Genomic DNA, 20,688 nt, shown 5'->3' with positions numbered 1-20,688 from the left:
CCAAACTCTTCATTGAGACAATGCTGAAACATAAGTCTATGAGCGAGTCAGTGCCACATTTTCATTTGTGCCAAAATCAAAAAAGTTCTTACAAATTCAGCAGGCTATGGTGTGAAATATGCTTTTAGAAGTGCCATCTTTATTTTCCAACTGGGCACAGCTTTCAGTTCAACATCTAGTTTTGATTTAGGCCAAATTTGATTGTTGTCAACTAACATGAAATCAACATGAAATCAACCCCAAAAAATTGCCTGTCATCGGAATTAGATTAAAAGTTAGGTGAAAAAAGACTCAAGGTATCTTTGTGCCAACAAAAATATGGGGTTAAATGTGTCCAAAAACAAAATTATATTTTCTGAGCATTCTTATGCAGTAGCTCCTTGATATGACAGACACTTCAAAACCGCCAAGTCGGAAACTCTGGCATCTTTCTAGAGCGCCGACTTTCCGACCTGAAGAGAAGTAATGGTTTGACCACGTTATAAAAGTGTTAATTGCTGGTTAGCTATGATTAATAGTGTTCGCAGTAGACTGACAATGAAAAGTACTGGTATTAAAAATAAGTTATTGCAAAAAAAGTGCTGTTTAATTATTTTATTTAAAAAGACCTTAAGGCATCTTGATTAAAAAAAAATGTCAAAGTCCTTAGCAACTGACAAAAGACCGCAGACCATATTACATCAATATAACTAAGTATATAACAGTACATTCACACATTGAAAAACCTGAGAATGTCTTTAAGAGACCTTATAGAAAAAAATAGATTGGGTTGATTTCAACTGTTACGCAAATCTTTATTGAATTTTCAGTTTTAATAAAGTGTCCTTGAATATATTACATTTAGGTCAAAAAAGTAAAACAGAACATGAAACAAATGCATAATGATTTACAACAGTTTCAAAGTCTTTAGCAACTGACAAAAAAATTACAGGAGGGGACAAAGCATTAGTACATAAAGAGACAAGTATATTCACATATTTACAAATGGCAAACCTTTCATAAGTATCAAAACCTGACAATGAGGTTAAGAGAAAATAGAAAGTGAAAGAATAAAAAGTTAACATCTCATCTAAAAGAGGAAGCTGTAAAAAATGTCTAATGTATCAGAGTGAAATCCATCTCACAACATCACAGTTTGAGGTTGTCATTTTGTCCCATCCCTTAAAATGGCTACCAACAGACAACAGAGTGAAGATAAACTGCACTCTAAGTACCATTCATTATACGAAACAAGAATGAACACAAGCCTTTGAACACTAAACTTAATGCAGTCATATAAATATATTATTTCTGCACATTCAAATGACCCATTTTTAAAAAGTCACAAAACCCACATATTTCTACAGCCATTGTCTCAGGAAGTATGTGTGAGATACTTCATGTTTAACAGCTTTGTAGTATACTGTGGATTGGCTGATCCCTAGCACATCCATCCAATCACAGTAGAGATCCTTGGGCAGACACTTCTCAGTGAAGATGCTTAGTATACTGCAACCACAAACCTAAATTACAAAGGTTACGTTCTTATATCTACACAAGCATACCACTTATAATAAATGCTCAATACATTGCTTAATTCTAAGTGATATGCTAGTGTTACTAGAGCAGAGCCAAAGAAATAAGTAGAATCTGACTCAAACCCCCAGTGTTACATCTGGCATCAACTCTGAACCGGAAGAAGTATCCTGGCTGACGTCAGGTGACAGGAAGTTCAGGCCCTGCGATCGTAGTCAGCGACCATCCTCTTGATGTGGGACAGTTTGGCCTTCAGGTATTTACACCTGCGCTTCTTCAACTGGTAATCTGCTGACTGTAGACCAGGAAGAATGGGCCAATGAAGGTACATTGTCTTCTGTAGCTGGTCTGATATCAGTTTTGTTTTATGACTATAGTAAGTGTGGTAAGTACAAGTGTATAGAAAGCTGGTTCTAAATCAGTTCACAAGGGACATGATAACCACATGTACTTTTTTAAACTTCCTGACAATGTGGGACTGGGGTGTAGTACTCAGAAGAGACACAAGAGGGAGTACATAAGGAAGTAGATCAAACAAAGAGGCGTTGCTTAAATGTTGTGGATACGTACCTTCTTTATGTCCTTTAGCCTGTTGTACTTTTCCATAGCATCCTGTAGGGCAGAGAAAGATTATTGAAAATGCAAACAAATCTACTTCTCAAACAACTATCCCTCTCATGACCCCTTTCTTCCACAACCTAAAGTTAGCATGGGATTAGGAAACGATGCAACATATCATGGACATTATCTCAATGTTATAAATAGGGACCAGAGTTTTTACTGGCCACATGACCTGACCAGGAAACCTTTAGAGGACCCTAGCTAGTTAGTTAAAGTGCACATTTGAGATTGACTACATTCAAACTGCACAGAATCACTGATCAACAAATCACCTTGCTTCCCAAATATCTAGTCATTATGTGATCAAGATTAGCCCATTCCTCACCAAACTGATTCCCTCAAACTCACCAGGAACTGGGGGCTTCCCTCCTGCAGCTCATCCAGCTCTCTGTCCACCTCTGACAGGCTCTTGTTGATGATGTCCAGCTCTCCCTGCAGGTCCTTGTACTCCTGGTGATCCCGGTCAAACTCACGCTTGTAGTCCACACGTTCCTGCTCATTGGCAATGGTGGGGAACTCACTGAGGAGAGAGACAGAAAGGGGGGAGAGAGGGTGTGTCAGAATACACTTGAAAATGTTATTGTGGAAACCTAGACGGCAATATGTTTTCAGACTTTGTGGCACAGAACAGCAACTTCAATCTTGTAGTATTAATAGTAGCTGTCAACTAAAATACATACAACCATTATCACTACAACCGTAATTCTGTTACTCTCTCTGTACCTGTCGAAGTCATTGTCGTCGTCCAGCTCGTCCCCAGAGGAAGCGTAGTCTGTATCCTGTCCGTCAGTACGGCGAGGACGACCGGCCCGTCTCTTTTTGGGCTTCCCTGCTGCTGAGCTGGCCATCTCTGAGCCGCTGCTGTAGGGGGCGCTACTGTGCACAGGGAAGTCACAAACTACTGGAGGACTGGAGACAGACAAGGAAAGATGGGAGTCTTGATTTAGTACTTTACGAAATGGAGTTGCCCCTATACAAACTGATCAAATTAGTATTATGAACCATTGACGAACCAAAATGACCCAGATCAGTTAATGCTTCACCTCTCCTAAGCAGTGATCAATGCTACGGTCTACCTGCTAATACTTCAAGTTAGTGTTGGATTGCTGTTGTAGGCCATTACAGCTACTACCACAAGCAAATGTTTAAAAAATATAAATACATTTAAAAAAGTGCCATATTTGCACTGCCCATTTTTACTTTGCTGACAGGGCGGAAAACATTTACACTAATGTTGTGTAATGGTGAATTAAAAATACAAGCAAAACATTTCTGCTTCAAAAAAGCATGACAAGGTGCATTAGTGTATACCAGTCATACTGGTGGTTGAGTTGCGTAAAGGTTACAAACTTAAGGTATGTCGTTTTGCTTGACTTTCTGGGGTGAGTTAAGCCGTGAGTTGACCTACAGTACCATCCAAGACTGATGATTGCACTACAGGAAACATGAACATTTGGTTCTGCCAGAAAGATTTCCTCATGCCAAATAATGATAATAAAAGGATGATTCTGACATGAAACCACTCTCTCCAGCTATTTGTGTGATCACACACACGCACCACATGTCTTGCATTCCAGAGTCCAGGGGTGGTATTTCTTTCTAAGTTCCTACATCTAAGATAATCATCCCAGAGATACACACGGTCACTATTGTTCCTTAAAAACCACTGTCTGATATCCAGGTTGTGCGATAAACACTTTTTACAAATATAGTACAACCACTCTGGACTTTTATTTGGGACTAGGTAATGTACATAACTGATCATGGGATGATAGCCTATTTTTACAAGGGCTCTGGTGACATCTTTTTTGAAGAATTTGATTCAAAAACAAATCCAATCTTGGTGAAATGCCAAGCATGTTTATGCCTGACTTTCAATATGTTGCACAAGACAACAGTTTCTCCTCTCCAACAATGGAAATACAGACTTGTTCAATGTGATGATGTCATAGTAAGATGGAGGGGAAATAAGGAATGTCACACTTCCTTCACTACAGCCCTCACCTACCATTCCCATTGTCCTTTCATAGCAGTGTCTTACAGTAAATGGACTTTAAATGGACGGAAGATTTTACCCATTTCCACATTCTCTGTCTTCTGCACAGAAAATCACATATGCCCACAACCCCTGCACAAACACACCCAGTCATCTCAGTACAGCAGCAAGCCCTAACTTGCTATCGTCCCCTCCCAGCTGTGTAGAATAACACCATAAGATTCGGATCAACCTCAAACCTGCCATTTCTGTGGAAGCACTACACTGGTCTGCACTGACATATGTAGAAAAACAGAACAATCTTCTCAAATCAAAGTTTGTCACAAGCGCTAAATACACCATACAGTGAAATGCTTACTAACCAATAGTGCAAAAAAGGTATTAGGTGAACAATAGGTAAGTAAAGAAATAAAACAGTTAAAAGACAGGCTATATAAAGTAGCGTGGCTATAAAAGTATTGAGGCTACATACAGACACCGGTTAGTCAGGTTGATTGAGGTAGTATGTACATATGGTTAAAGTGACTATGCATATATGATGAACAGAGTAGCAGTAGCATAAGGGAGGGGTTGGTGGGTGGTGGGACACAATGCAGATAGCCCGGGTTAGCCAATGTGCGGGAGCACTGGTTGATCGGCCCAATTGAGGTAGTATGTACGTGAATGTATCGTTAAAGTGACTATGCATATGATAAACAGAGAGTAGCAGCAGCGTAATGCAAATAGTCCGGGTAACCATTTGATTACCTGTTCAGGAGTCTTATAGCTTGGGGGTAAAAACTGTTAAGCCTTTTTGTCCTAGACTTGGCACTCCGGTACCGCTTGCCATGCGGTAGTAGAGAGAACAGTCTATGACTGTGGTGTCTGGGGTCTTTGGCAACGTTTAGGGCCTTCCTCTGACACCGCCTGGTGTAGAGGTCCTGGATGGCAGGCAGCTTAGCCCAAGTGATGTACTGGGCCGTACTCACTACCCTCTGTTGTGCCTTGCGGTCAGAGGCCGAGCAATTGCCGTACCAGGCAATGATGCAACCAGTCAGGATGCTCTCGATGTTGCAGCTGTAGAACCTTTTGAGCATCTCAGGACCCATGCCAAATCTTTTTAGTTTCCTGAGGGGGAATAGGCTTCGTCGTGTCCTCTTCACAACTGTCTTGGTGTGTTTGGACCATTCTAGTTTGTTGTTGATGTGGACACCAAGGAACTCAACCTGCTCCACTACAGCCCCGTCGATGAGAATGGGGTGTGCTCGGTCCTCCTTTTACTGTAGTCCACAATCATCTCCTTAGTCTTGGTTACGTTCAGGGATAGGTTGTTATTCTGGCACCACCCGGCCAGGTCTCTAACCTCCTCCCTATAGGCTGTCTCGCCGTTGATCAGGCCTACCATTGTTGTGTCGGCTGCAAACTTAATGACTTAAATAGGCCACCACCATCTTGTTTCATGAGCTAATGTTCCATGCACCCATGTAGATAGCTTTCCTTCCCGTTGGTAGTTAAAATCTCTTTGTTTAATTCCCAGTATAACATTATGAGAAGACATTATAAGGTAATTGTTCTTTGATAAATTCCACATCTAATCTAGTCTGTACTAAAGTGGGCTGTAGTTGCAGTGTAAGCCTGTTTGTAACTGTACTGTATTGTCTGTACTCACGCTGGGCTGTCATTGTAGGGAGGTTTGTCGTAGTTGGTGCTGGTGTCGTCCAGGTGACTCCTGGATCCTCCAAACTTCTCTGGGTAGTCGGTCAGCACCATACCTTCATCAGGAAAACCTGACACATTGTTCACCTGCAGAGGGGACACAACATATACTTCAGTGACCTAACTCACAACAGCTGAGAGAGCCACAACAGGCAAGATAATCATACTATTTGTACTGTGGCAACGGAACCACCTTGAGATACAAATTGAAAAAGTGTCATCTGAACAGGTAGGCCTATATGTGTAGAGGGGGGCATTGAAATGCAGATGTACAGTAATAGAAGTATACCTCCTCTGGGGAGTGAAATGCCACATCATGCTTAGAGTGAGTGAATCCTCATCAAAACAATGACATACTGTATTTGATGACGTTGTACCAACTTGATAGTAAGACACATTTACACTGACAGGTTGAGACTTGGGATTTCCTTCAGTCCAAAAAAACAAGCAGAAATACTTCCCAGAGCAAAGCCAGCCACTACAGTAATGCTTGGAGCGTCGGTGTTGGGACTTTGTTCAAATCTGAAATAGCTAATTGCATAGGTATAAGGCTAGCAATATGGTAGTACCTCTGACAGGCTAAGTGGAATGTTCACAGTATGGTTTACACCTATCCACTCCTCTCAGATCTCCACAAGTGCATAAGGGGTAGGTACTAAGTAGGTGTCATTTGTAGACAGACAGAATTTTCCCATCAGAGTAATCAGTAGACCAGGGAAGAAACACTCATCCATGCAATAACACTGCCTCAGCAATTTCAGAAAGGTTTTCACGAGCCACACAGCCTCTTCAGTTTCTCAGGGTCATGTTGCTGTTCTGTAATGTTGTGCATGTGTCTACTTTGCTTGTATTGGTCAGCATGGGTTTAAATACTAGTTAGACCAGCTCTTCCTCTTTCACATTGTCCTCTAGTGCAAAACTCAAATACCAGCTGTGAGTTTGGTGAAAAAAGCTGCAGTGTGTAAATATTAAATCATTTTGTTGGGCCATACTGAAACTTACCTTAACTATCTTGACTGAAGTCACACTTCATTATCATGATTTAGGTATGTGGAAAGCGGGTGTTCTAAGAACAGTTTCAGAAACCATGATTCATCGTTGACTCATCTTTTTACTTTTGAGCATTGACCATGTTTTTCCTTAACTGCTTACTGTCCTCATTCAACAGAGACAACCTCTTGAAATAATATACCTCCCAAATGCCATTTTTGTTTTTGAGGGCCTTATTCCACCCGCCATTTTACTGACTGAGAGTGAAACCACCATACACAAACCACACCCAGAAACTGAGTGTGAGAGAGCTCTCTTCTCATACCTCCAATGCTGCTGCCTCTGGGAGAACAGGTCTTACTACTTTACCTATCAGACTACTGCTGTAGAACAAAACAGTCAACAGGCAACGAAGTGCTACAATTCTGTGTAGGTTGTCAGTCATAACAACTGGAACGGTCTAAAAAAAAAATGTCCCCTCCTTTCTTCCTTCTTCATACAGCCTTCAGAAAGGGATAGAAACTATAGGGTCAGACAAACTCTGCAGATACGATTTCCTACCTCTAGCACTGTAGCTGTACATGTTTAGAGGAAGTATTACCTTTGAATAGAATCTGAGAGCATTTCAATAGTGTAAAATGTCTTCAATCGTTTCTGTCCTATCCTTCATGATCACTGATCTGTTAGCGCCTAACAGTTGAGATCAATATGACACCGTATTGTCTCATTTCTTACAAGTGTGTTTCCTTTGATCATTGTTTCCACATTTCCTCCCCTCTGAGGTTTTGTGTGGGATGCAAGTGAAAGACAGGAGAGGACACAAGGAATTTAAAAAATATATTTGACATTCATCCCCCATGTGTGCCCATCCACTCCCTAACTCACCCATGCCTCCACGTCCTGGGGCGGGGCCTCCTCGTTGATGATCTTCACCTTCCTCCACAGGACGTTGGACTTGCCATAGTTCCTGATCTTCTGGCGCGTCTTTAAGGCAAACACCATCATGATGATCAGAGCCGCCATCACCAGGAAGCCAAACACTATCGCTATGGCCTGGGTCGGGATGGGGAAGTTGGGTGAGACACGCAGACCAAGACACCACCACAGAGATGAGAGGAAGTATGCGGTGAAAAGAGGCACACATACATCCCCTCTCTCACAAACACACAAAGTACACTCACCTCCTGAGGCTCCACCACACAGTAATGGTAGAGATACTGGTTGACCAACATTCCTGAAACCTGGGGGCCCTGGTACTGGGCACACAGGCCTGCCAGCTGGCTCCCATAGATCGACCCTGTAGATTGAGCCATGGGGTTCACCGCCACCAGGTACACTATAGTCGCTATGAGCATCAGCAGAGCCAGGATAGCACAGATGATCACCACAGCTAGGTAGAACCTTCTAGACTCCGACAGGCCCTGCCTCGACACCACAATGATGAAAATGACAAGGGCCGTGATGAAGCTGAATGCTGCCATGGCAATGATGAATCCTTTGCCCGTGCGAGGGTCATTGTAGTTCCCTCCGAGTCCGCCGTAGCCATAGTTGTTACCGGCGCCATAGGCAGCACCACCGAAGCTACCCGAGTAACCACCGCCTCCGTACGAGCTGCCCCCGTACGAGCTGCCCCCGTAACCACCGAAGCCAGACATGGCCCCCTGGCTGTCCCAGGCCAGCGTAGAGGCCACACAGGCGAATATGGCCACACAGAGGACGATGACGATGATGGACATCAGCTTGATGATGCCCGGGGGAGACGTCCATTTGTAGAAGTGCTGGAACTCATCGTCGGGGTAGTAGGAATACGCCGGCTGGGGTGGCTCATGACTGCAGAGGGAGACAGACAACCGATTAAACGTGGATTGTAACAGAGTGTGGGTGTCAAGTGTAGGAACATAAATTGTAGGATGAGCGAGTTAGCAAAGACAATTGTGTGTGAGACACATACAGAGGAGAGATATAAACTGCCTTGGGTCAACAACACAATCTACAATCTCTATTGAGCAAACACCTCGTATAGTATGACTATTCGCACTACTATGGTTTTCAATAAACATAATACAAGATCAAACCTTTAGGTACAAGTTCATGCCTTTTCCACCAAAACAAGTATATCAAATATGTATAGGTCAGGAAGGTCATAAACCTTTTGACAAAGATATAGTAGGGGTAAAGTAAAAGTTAAGCCTCACTATCCATCTGACTCATAGGGAGGCGGACTCCCGTTGGGCTTGGAAGACATTCCTGAATCCACAGGGGCCCGAAGGGTCTCTCTCTTTAAAACTGTTTGAGCTCTGTTGGAGAGAAAAACATTAGAACAAAGCAAAGAAACATACAGCTCACTGCATCAGTGTCCACAGGAGGGTTACAAAACACAGGGAATAATGACACAAGGCTTCCTCCCCAAGGGAAACAGTGAGAACAAGTGTGACAAAAAAAAAAAGTTCAAAGGTGTTTTCAGTGGGGTATTCAGCTTTTAAAAAATGAGAGGACAATTATCTGCAGTATTCTCTAATCCACATAATCCATATGGCTTGTCAACCAGGTTAAATGTATATCTGCAACATTTTGAACCTGAATAATGACACAGTAACTGACATGTTTTACTGATTTCTTAAATGAGGGTTCCCCAACTGGCTGCCACAGGACGAATTTGACCTACGGGTGGATTTATTTGGCCCCCCAAGTTTTATGAACAAAAACAAATGTCATTGTTGGACATAAAAGACTGTAAAAACAAATATAAGCATGGTTTGAAATGATTATGTTTAAGGCAAACATAATATAGATTAATGAAGTAAATTTTCAATCGACAAACTATTTGTAATTATTTTCAGCTCCTCCCCGACTATCCGCTTCAAAGGGGGTAAAAAATCTGCCCTTGCATGAATCTAGTTGATGATCCCGGTATTAAATCATAGGCTACTCATAACCAATAAAATAATATCAGTAAAGCGTTTGAACTAGGCTGAACAAATGTTGATACAAAAAAAAAAACTTTTGTTGCGTTTCCAACACATTTTAATTCCTATTAAAAAAATTAAGATAACATTGCGAAAAAAGATCATGTGATCTTACCATAAACACGATTTCACAATGAAACAAATGTTCCACAAAATATAGCCAAACCACTCACCTGTTGGAAAATAGTCAGCGCGTCTAACACCAGTGGTTTCTGGTGAAATTCCGTCCGATTCTCAATAACAGGCCACACCTTGTTCAGGTGTGGAATCATCAAAATATGACCCGCCCCTTCACCACACACCACACACCCACATTTCCCCGCCCCCGAATGTGTAGGGTGTCGGGTCTCCTCCTCTCATCTCCATCAGGCAGGCTAGTACCACAATGAAGAGTTGTTACAACGAAAAATTTGAAGCGAAACAATGTCTAGAGAAGTGAAACAAAACGAAAATAATCCAAGTCAAATGCACGTGCACTAATACGTTTTATTTTGGCTGCTTGTTAGGCCTACAAGAGGCTTTCTCTGGGAGTAGCCTAGGCTAGCCTTTTTCTTTCCCCTGTATGTCTTCCATTCAGTTCGGTGGTAAGCAAGTGTCAAAAGCCAGAAACTACAAACATATTTATATACATCCCTGTGGTACACATATAATGGAAGACATCTAGTTTGTTACAAGTGTTATTGAATACCTGCAGATGCAGTAGGCCTATATCACACAAGTTTGCATAAAGCAGACTGTAATCGATGGAATTTCCATCAGCAAAAATGCTTTACTATAACAATGACAAAAGTAAACTGCCAAGTGTATGCAGACCCTGTTATTTCAGCTTGTGAGCTATCAACAACAACTGCTTGTTTTTCAATTTCAGACATATTTTACTATGTTTTTAAGGAGAGTGGCAAACTGACAGCTCTGCTTGTAGGACCTACTACTAAATAATACAAAAACAGACATGCAATAGCAGAGGTGTAGTCTCAAAGACAGCAAGCACCAATTCATCATGGCTGACTTTCGAAAGAACCCCCAAAAACATTTCTAAATATCACCTTGGTCTAATACAGGAAGACAACATTTAAATGCAATACAACAAGTAATATGTTTGTTCATAGTCACAAAATGATAGAAGACAGAAATAAATATAACAGACATTTATTTACATTAACACACCAAGGCACATGCAAAGGTTATTCACTACTACAAACTGCTAGTCTAACACAAGTGGAGGAAATAAGTAGTGTTGTTTAATGAAACGGTAGAACATGGTACTAAAACTACACAGAAATTAGTGTGGTCATTAAATATATCAGAAATTGTGTGTGATCATAAAAACTTTCCAAAAAGCACAATCATCACTCAGGAGGGACACCTGTATTTTACCTGATTCTCACAATATGATGATTTGGAAATTCACAAATCCTCCAGATGGTCAGTGTATAACACAGACAGTCTTGAGATACAGCAGTTGAAGAGTTCAGGTAGTAAACCATAGTATCAAGGTTACCTCATAAGTTAACTTTGGATAGTGGTTGAACAGTGGTTGTAAAGTTTGCACAGTGATTGAGTAAAAACAAAAATGGATTGCAACATGACAATCGCATTACTCTAGTGTTCCGATGATTCAGTGAGCTAGGAGTCAAGGAATGGAGGGAGTATAAAAACGTGATTGATAAAAGCATGTAATGTGTAAACGCATGCAACAATTTCCATGATCCATGGGCAGCTGGTGTTGCGTGAGTATAGTGAAATGGATTAGAAGGCCTTATATACAGTGGTATGTTCAGTTACAGTACCATACTTGTCTTTGCTTGCATATCAAGGTCATTTTCAGTAAAAAAGTAAAGCATTGCCACAGATGCCCCTTTGGTCAAATCTACATCATGCGCACACACACACTCCAGTTTCTTTTGTGGTTTAATTAAGAAAATGTACAGGTGTGTAACCAGCTTGTTCCGGTTCAAAAAGAAGTGCAGTCTCTGAAAGGAAAAGGACACCATTTTAAACCACCGTTCCAACCAGTCTGAACCGGTTTCATTCAATCAAATTTAAACTAAAAATGGCTCCCATCTGTTTGCACTGGTCCCCATATGTTTTCCATTATTTTAAACTGGTCCCTACTAGTTTTAACTGGTCTCCTACTGATTCCCAGTGGTCTCCCCAGACAGATAGGCCATGCTGGTTTAGCCGTAGCCATCGTTCCACTCCATGACCTTGTCGTACTCGTGGATCTTCTGTTTAATGTGGGCCAGTTTGTTCTTCAGGTATTCACAGCGCTCCCTCTTCTCCTGGAACGTAGGATCCTAACAGCGAGAGAGAGAAGAGTAGCTTCAGATTTCTTGAATTTTCAAACCAACCAAACCAATCAGTTATCCTGCAATGTTCTGGCAAATCAAAATCCAGTTTAAAGAGTTACTGGTATATGCGTCATTGCATGGCAGAAAACCTCTTATGGGCTAAGCATAATGCATATGAATTAGCTCTGTGTCAAATGTCAAAAAGACCATGTAAGGCCAATAACATGCCACATGTAGAACTCTGGCATTCAAGCGTGGATAATTCTGATATTAAACAGCTTTGTGAGTTAGAGTGTGCCAGGAAGAAGAAGCTTAGTACTACTTCTTTATACAAGTTCAGCTTGTGTTTTCCCTGACCCCACTCCTTTTAAATAAAGAAGGATAGAGACTATCAGCACTGTGCTGAATATGAAGTGATGCCGTTTCCTCTAACTCTAGGTTTCGAGAAAACACAATGAGCCCATTCATGTGAGAAGGTTTGCAAGGAAATTCAATACTCCCTCATGCCGGAACAGAAGCACACACATTATGTTCTTCTATCCTTGTCGGGACCTAAAATAAATTTCCTTAAAAAAAATATATAAGATTTTCCCTAATCCTAATCTAACCCTAATTGTAACCCGAACCCCTGAATTTAAAATAACCAATGTCCCCACGAAGGAGAAGTTTCCTTGTTTTATTATCCTTGTGGGGACTTTGTGATTTTAAGGACCCACAAGGATAGAAGAACCAACACACACACACACACACACACACACACACACACTTCCTCTCTCTGACCACTCATGCTTGATTCATCTTTCCCACAGTGGCAGTATAGATTAACAACCACTGGCACCCAGGTGACTTACTACACCCTGTCTGCTAATGGTGCTTCATTTACAAGGATAGGCTAGGTCTTTTAATCTGAATATAGGGCCAATTGGAGTTGGCAACTGTTACAATATGGGCAACTGAATTAGTGAATGGGCAGCTGAATGATTGAGAGAAAGGCAGGGGACAAACTCACATTTTTCTTCCTCTGGTACTCCTGAAGGATTTTGTTTACACGGTCATACTCCTGGTGAAAAAAAGATCATGCAAGACTGTAATGAGTTCAAAAATCAGGAAACTTCAGGAATCAAAAGTACAGTTTGATGACTTTGAGAGGAAGTGGAGGGGGGAGAAGTACAGGAGAGAGGAAATGGAGGGGGAGGATTCAAGAAAGTCTGAGGACGGGGGGGGGGGGGGGGGGGGGGGGGGGGTGAGGCAGAGCACCACAATGAGAGCAGAACAAACAACTATTTAGTGTTGATATTCTCAATATGGCTTCCTCTCATTGTCTCCATTGGCACTGATCTGAAAACATGCTAGGCGTAAGCAATATGGCTGACGTTTATAATGCTATTTCCTGTCACCTATCCAGTTCTTTTAATATCAGTGTTAATTCCAGCAGACAAAGAGAGAGGAAGACTCTTAGACCAAATAGATGCAAGCAATGAGAAAAGAACAAAAACAATAAACAGGAAGTGAATGTGTGGTTGCGTAACAGCAGGACATAGCCAATCACCATCTGACTGTTGGGGTGCTGGGGTAGGGCACGCATCATGGCGTCCAGCTCGTCAAACTTCCTGGTGGTGGCCTGCACGTCAGCGTGGAGCTCCTTGTACTCAGAGTACTGGTCATTGAACACAGCCCGGTACTGGTCCCGCTCATCGACCGTACGGATGGTTGGGTACTTACTGCAGGGGGGAAGAGAGTAGGCAGCGGAGGAACAGATTCATTATTACAACACGAGAGGCAGAAAGAAAAGGGGGCTTCCTCCATGGCAGACAGTGTAACTTTACTTCCAACAACAGGTCTAGAAAGAGCACAAGGTAGCCTACTTACTACAGTGAAACAGATCAGTCACACTTTACATAAATGAAATGTATTACTGCAAGGTATTAATATATTTACTTTACAAAATGTATATTTATTAAGGTATACAGTTATTGTTGTCAATGTAAATACAGTTACTACACCCACAATTTCCCTGTCTTATTACTATTCAATGTAACCTAATATGTACATACCATGCAGAACTGGGGAATTACATTCTGAGTACTAAAATAGTTGCAAGGCATTAGGGCAATTCAATGTAAAGTGTTAAACTTAAACAGGCTTAATGATTATAGGAGGGATAAAAAAAACTAACAGGGTCATTGTTATGGGAGTGATAAAAACAACAAAGGATATTTACATCAGGAAGGCCGAAATTTCAACATTGTGCTCACTACGAGTGGCGAAAATGTGTGGGATCAAAAACAGCAAAGAAGCAATTTTTCTCCTGAACGCTTAGGATTTGCCTCTAAAGAAGTTAGGATTTGCCCCCAAAATGTCCAGAGAAATAAAATTACAATTCCTGTCTAGACTGGTTAGGCAGAGCTTGAATTTGCATATGGCTCATGGTTTTTGTTTAGTGGGAAGTATAATCAGCCCACATGACATTCTACTTACAATACCGCCAGAGGACTCAGTAAGCGTTGCACATAACACATTCTACCTTTGTGCTAGATTGACTGTCCTTTTTTACACCCGCTTAACATTACAGGGCAGATATTTGTCCTAATAATTTTACATCCTGAGCATAATTCCATGCACCAATGAAATCTCTGTGCATTCCCTGAAAGCTTTCAAATAAACTCAATTCAGATTTGAACATGGTGCTTGAATTCTATCAATAAAACCCCTGTATCAACTACTCTCCCACTGCCCTGTGTGTGAAGGTGCCACTCACGCTATATAGTCAGGCATGATGACTGGTTTGGGGATGTGACCAGAAGGGATAGCTCCCTGTAGAACCTTCGGTGGCCCTGCCTTGGGTACCGCAGCCTGGATGGGAACCACAGTAGAACCCTGAATTGGCTCTGGAACCGGCATCTGGGAGAAAGAAGAACAAAGACAGAACCATAGAAATATGAAATATAGACCATGGTTGTACCTGGAGTATGTGTAACACTGTAAGGAGCTGATCAACACCATAGATTTCTTTCTTGGCATTAAGCCATAAATAAAAACATTAAGCTCAGCGGTAAATGCTTACCAAAGACCTCGCCGCAGGGAAATCTGTCGTATGCATCTGCGTAATAACAAAACAGAAGTTGTGCAAGTCTAAAATGACACTTCTGCAAAAAGAAATATAGCTTATATTTTTGTAATATAAGACTGCATATACACTGAGTGTACAAATCATTATGAACACATTCCTAATATTGAGTTGCACCCCCCTTTTGCATTCCACAGAGATGCTGGGCCAGGTTGACTCCAATGCTTCCCACAGTTCTGTCCTTTGGCTGGATGTCCTTTGGGTGGTGGACCATTCTTGATGTACATGGGAAACTGTTGAGCATGAAAAACCCAGCAGCGTTGCAGTTCTTGATTCAACCAGTGCGCCTGGCAGCTACTACCATGCCCTGTTCAAAGGCCCTTAAATCTTTTGTCTTGGTCATTCACCCTCTGAATGGCACACATACACAATCCATGTCTTCATTGTCTCAAAGCTTAACAATCCTTCTTTAACATGCCTCCTCCCCTTCATCTAGACTGACTAAAGTGGATTTAACAAGTCACGTCCATAAGGGATCATAGCTTTCACCTGCATTCACCTAGTCAGTTTGTCGTGGAAAGATCAGGCGTTCTTAATATTTTGTACACTCAATGTATACAGCATACAGAAAGACAAGGTCACACTTGATTTGGAAAGTCCATCTGTAGATGCTGTACAGATGGTCAAACTATCTGTTGCTAAGCAAGGTTAAGTTTAGTTCTAAAATAAGGTTTCAGGTTAGTTCTAGAATAAGGGTTAGGGTTAAGATTAGAAGATAGTTTAAATGTTACTGAGTCTGTAGAGCATCTACAGATGGACTATCCAAATAAAATGTTAACAAAAACTATTGCTCCAATCTTTTCATAACTACAACAGATTTTCTTCCTCACATGAGAACTGAATGAAAGCGATAGAACAAGTGGTACCTGAGCTGCCTAGCAATTAACATAGAACATAGCAAGCTACCATGGCAACCCCCATCCACTAATGAACAATGTTCTCTCAATGGACCATCACGCAGTGTGAACGTGCACATGCACACCCCTCTCACCCTTTCTCATTAGTGTAGTGGTTCACACAGCTTTATTTTCATTGCCAAGCTTGCATCAACTGTTGGATTTTCTGATTCAGACACCAATGAAAGCAAATAATATGTATTCACAGAGTACATTATTTGTGTTACTTACCTGCAACTTACATTTCTGTGAGGATGTGTAACTTTCTTCTCAGTCCTAACTTTTAACCCAACCCCGTGCCTCAGGCACACACCCAATCTCACCTCCAGGCCGTACTTTTCCCGGTACATGCGTGCCTGCTCGTGCCTCCACAACTTCAGACACACAATGGCCCCGATCAGGTAGATCACCATGGTGACAAACAGAAAGATGATGGCGGCTGTCTGTCCGGCCTCGGTGCGGCAAAAAGCCCCGTTGATGCCATTGTTGAAGATGGGAAGGGAGCAGAGACCGCCCCGCGTGGTGTCTCTGACGTAGACTACAGCTAATAATGATAGTAGTATGGTCATTTAGTAAATACTTTTATCCAACGTGTCAACACAGTTACTGTATATTATTATAAAATGTATGGCCCATGCTGGAGTCAACCACAACACTGGTGTTACAAGTATCATGCTATAACCAGCTAAGCAGTTGGAAGAACCACAAATAATAGTAACCATCATCATAGTTTGCATTGACATAGCATTGCATTCTCTCTCTAAAGTGTGTAGTTCACGTCCCACCCACCTGCAGCCATGTAGAGCACAGCCATGGCAAGGTTTATAGTAAACTCTGTCAGTGGCCACCAGGAGGAATCCAGTAGGATGGTGCGGTAGTACATAGTCATCCCGATCACCAACAATATCACAGTCACTATCCAGGCCAGCCCCGCCACAACTAACACAAACGGAGTCTGAGGACCCGAGTAGTAGGACCCTCCGGTGCCCGCTCCGTACATCCCCCCTCCGTAGCCTCCATATGCACTTCCAGGCGAGGAGTAGCCAAACATGTTGAACCACTCGTTGTCCTTGTGCACATAGGCGCACACGCAGGCGAACACCGCTGCACCCAGCAGCAGCTCCACGCATCCCAGAATCCTCAGCAGGCCTGCCCAGGACTTCATGTAGCCGTAGCGCTCGTGGTACTCTTCCACCCGCTCGCTGTAGGTGAGCGCCGTGTGGAGTGTGCGTCCCGAAATTGACTCTTGGTGGTCGCCCACTCCCAGGAGCTCCTTGCGGGAGTTGTAGCTGCTTCCCCCTGACCCCCCATAGGGGTCCCGGTAGGATCTGGGCAGGGAGGGCGAGTGTGGGGGCGAGCAGCGCACCCCGCCACTGGTGCTGTTGTTGTTGTTAGAGGAGGAGGAGGAGGCAGGCATGGGGCAGGGCTTGCTGCTGCGGAGACTGGTCCCTCGGAAGAAGCTCTTCCACGAGTCAGGGATGAAACGGTGGACCGGTTTGATGTCGAGGGCAGGGTCTAGTTCGAGGTGTGGATCTGGGTCAGTGTCTGGGTTGTCCTCACTGACGCTGGGGTCATACTCGGGCCCCACAGGGGGCTGGTCGGGCAGGGGAGGGGGCGGAAGGGGATCAGAGCTCAGGGCTAGTTCGGTGCTCCGCTGGTACCTCAGGGGTTGAAGGTCAAAGGGGTCGTTTCGGCATAGGGAGCCTGGCGGGACCTGGTCGTAATGGGGTTCATGACGGACACGCTCAGTGCGGCCGCAGGGACCTCCTCCAGAGGTCATGGGGAAAGAGATGAGCCCTGCACACACGAGTACACACACAAAAGTTATAGTGCCCTTTTTAAAACAGCTAAATATCAAAACTTTTTATATTTCACAAAAGTATTAAAAATCTTTTAGGATTGGCATGATGATGAAATAAGTACAGCAAGAAGAGATTACAAGAGCACAATAAATGAGGAAAGCAGAAGCAGGAAATGTGTCAAAACAATCAGAAATCCCAGATCCCAAACTTAAAAAACAGGCACACCACTGATAACGTCAACCAAACATGCACAATGTAATGGTAAACCAAACCATAGATACCAGCCCAAATCTATATGCTGACCCAAGCACCATAGAAAACTAACACTAAACCATAGGTCATCAAGAATGGTAGAGAACTGGAGTACCTGCACTTAGGGTGTTTTCACACTTGGTCCCTTTCAGCCTTTTTCTTTTGCGGTTTGCTTAATTTTTTAAGCAGTGTGAACACTCCAAAGAAAACTCAGACCCCTTAAAAGATCCCCAGAAGCGAACCGAACTGAGACCATTCTTAAGAGGTGATCTGAGTTCGGTTTGCTTGAATTCCGTCGTCCAGTTCCCATTTTCAGGACAATGTGAACGCAACACTCCCCAGGTTCATGTGTCATTATTCCCGCACCACACGCTACTGCAACACCGTTTCCCCTGCCCTAAACCCTCACATTGGTCCCACAAAAGAGAGAATATGATGATGTTCAGGTTCCCCCCCCCAAAAAAGATGGCTTGTCCTGCTCTTTGTAAAAAATCCAGAGTGCCAGATCCAGATGTTGGAGAAATATCTTGGTTCCTTTCTAAACATGCAGAGAGGACAAAATAGTTGAAGTGAACTGAGTTATTTAGCACTTTAAAGAGGACTGCGATCAGTTCTTTTAAAGAGAACAATATGTGAAAACACCCTAAAAGTACCAATGAATGAGTGTAAGTTGAGTCAGGAACACATTTTTGTGCCACAACTAAATAAGGAGGTGGGCAAATAGGCTAGCCTACATTGGACTATTGAGTACTGGAGTCATTTCCCTTACGAAAAAAAGATTGCAGTCAGAGTGCAGTAGAACTGTAGTTTTTTTTTACACTGCTGCTACTCGCTGTTTATTATCTATGCATAGTCCCGTTACAAATTACCTCAACTAACCTGTACCCCTGCACATTGACTTGGTAGCAGTACACCCTGTATATAGCCTCGTTATTGTTATGTAATTTTCTTCTGTTACTTTTTGATTTTATATAATTTTTTTACTTTGCATTATTTAGTTAATATTTTCTTAACTCTATTTCTTGAACTGCATTGTTGGTTAAGGGCTTGTAAGTAAGCATTTCACAGTAAGGTCTACACCTGTTGTATTTGGCACAGGTGACAAATAACATTTGATTTGAGTTAGAGTGCAGTACAACTGCTGCAAATACTGCGTCCAAAATACCACAGTCGTCGACTGCAGTTACTGCACTTTTACTGCAGTTTCAAAACTGCAATCTTTTTTTGTAAGGGTTGGATAGTCAGCGAAGTGTTGCTTTAATTACTAGCAGTAGTGACACAAAAATATATTATTGATGATCATCAGCCAGCATGCCATCTTCAATTGGAGAGGATAAATTATGTTATTAGATGATGATAAATGAACATACTGTGTTGGAATACCTCTTTCACACGCAGTCACTCAGCACGACTTACATTGGCTTGCAGGTCAGAGTGCAAACCTTGTCTGGACATACAGATCATACATACATCCAGGAATCACCTGCAGACACAAAGATGAGTCTTTGGGTTTATACACACATTAAATGGATACACATTCTACAATGTAATTGACTAAAAATGCAAGTCTCCAAAATCATATAGGTGGTAAAAGAAAAGAGTAGCCCGGGGCTAAAGCACTATATCATTATAGCCTACTGATAAAACAAATAAAACAATGCATTTTAATTGTTCAAAATACATTTTGAATTGCCCTGCAATTTGTTAAAGCAAACCATTCAAAAATATCTATAACACTATTAACAAACACATAAGAGTATTTCACAGGTGAAGTAAAACAACCATTGAAAGACAGGAATAATTAGGCCTACCATGCGAATCCTTATAGTATTGCTTATTACACTATCACTTGACTTGAAACAAAATATAACTTAATACAGTAACGTTAACGTTATATTGTATCCAGCACCCCTGACTCAGTTGTTTCAAAGGACACGTTCGCTGTCATGGCACTTCAGTCTACCTTTTCAGTGTCTGTGAATGGTGGATTTAGTTTTGTCGCATTTAATAATAAAGACAAGTTTATAACCTACTTGGACGTAATAGTGGATTGTGCATTTGGTAAGGCTATCGGCAATAGGCTATCCGAATGCAGTCGCGACGAATTAGAAACTTGGCACCATTCTCCGGCAACACTGGAGTGAAAAGTAGCTTCTGAATATGTTATGGTAAAGCTATAGTCTTCTGTCTACGTGGTCATTTACAAAAATTGTGATTATTAGAGTGCGTTGTTGAAATAGTTTGGGCTTACCTTTGCCCCTGCTAAATTAGCTTGTTTTCTCCAGTAGTTTTTCTCCCAGTTTTTTCCCTTGCAGCTCAGAGGTTGTTTTCCACGAGATAGCGCAGACTTTAACCACGTGACAAGCCCATCCCTGGGAGTGACGTCAGTCGAAAAAGTACGATCTACCTGTAGCATCGCGCCAAGAAGTGAGCCCGATTTAGCTGTCCAGGCACACCGCTTGACCCATTTATTAGTCCTAAAGTGCACTGTCCTCCCACTGGCCAGGTCAGATCAGCCAAATCGAGCGCACCTGCAA

General features: G+C 42.3%; 1 protein-coding gene across 1 annotated transcript; it reads right to left on the bottom strand.

The window, feature by feature from the left end:
- Positions 1-579: 579 nt before the first annotated feature.
- On the bottom strand, positions 580-20,688 carry LOC129819174 (uncharacterized). The gene is made up of 18 exons (XM_055875729.1): positions 20,403-20,688; positions 19,568-19,634; positions 16,887-17,894; positions 16,421-16,641; positions 15,139-15,174; positions 14,833-14,975; positions 13,624-13,795; positions 13,084-13,134; positions 11,963-12,080; positions 10,097-10,157; positions 9,013-9,114; positions 7,999-8,647; positions 7,703-7,870; positions 5,781-5,914; positions 2,860-3,045; positions 2,485-2,656; positions 2,086-2,127; positions 580-1,810 (listed from the first exon to the last, which is right to left on the bottom strand). The coding sequence occupies exons 3-18, from the start codon at positions 17,875-17,877 to the stop codon at positions 1,712-1,714; spliced, it is 3,345 nt and encodes a 1,114-aa protein (XP_055731704.1). The 5' UTR covers positions 17,878-17,894; positions 19,568-19,634; positions 20,403-20,688; the 3' UTR covers positions 580-1,711.

The sequence above is a fragment of the Salvelinus fontinalis genome, chromosome 21, assembly GCF_029448725.1.
Source record: "Salvelinus fontinalis isolate EN_2023a chromosome 21, ASM2944872v1, whole genome shotgun sequence".
Lineage (NCBI taxonomy): Eukaryota > Metazoa > Chordata > Actinopteri > Salmoniformes > Salmonidae > Salvelinus > Salvelinus fontinalis.
This window is presented reverse-complemented; position numbering and strand designations above follow the sequence as displayed.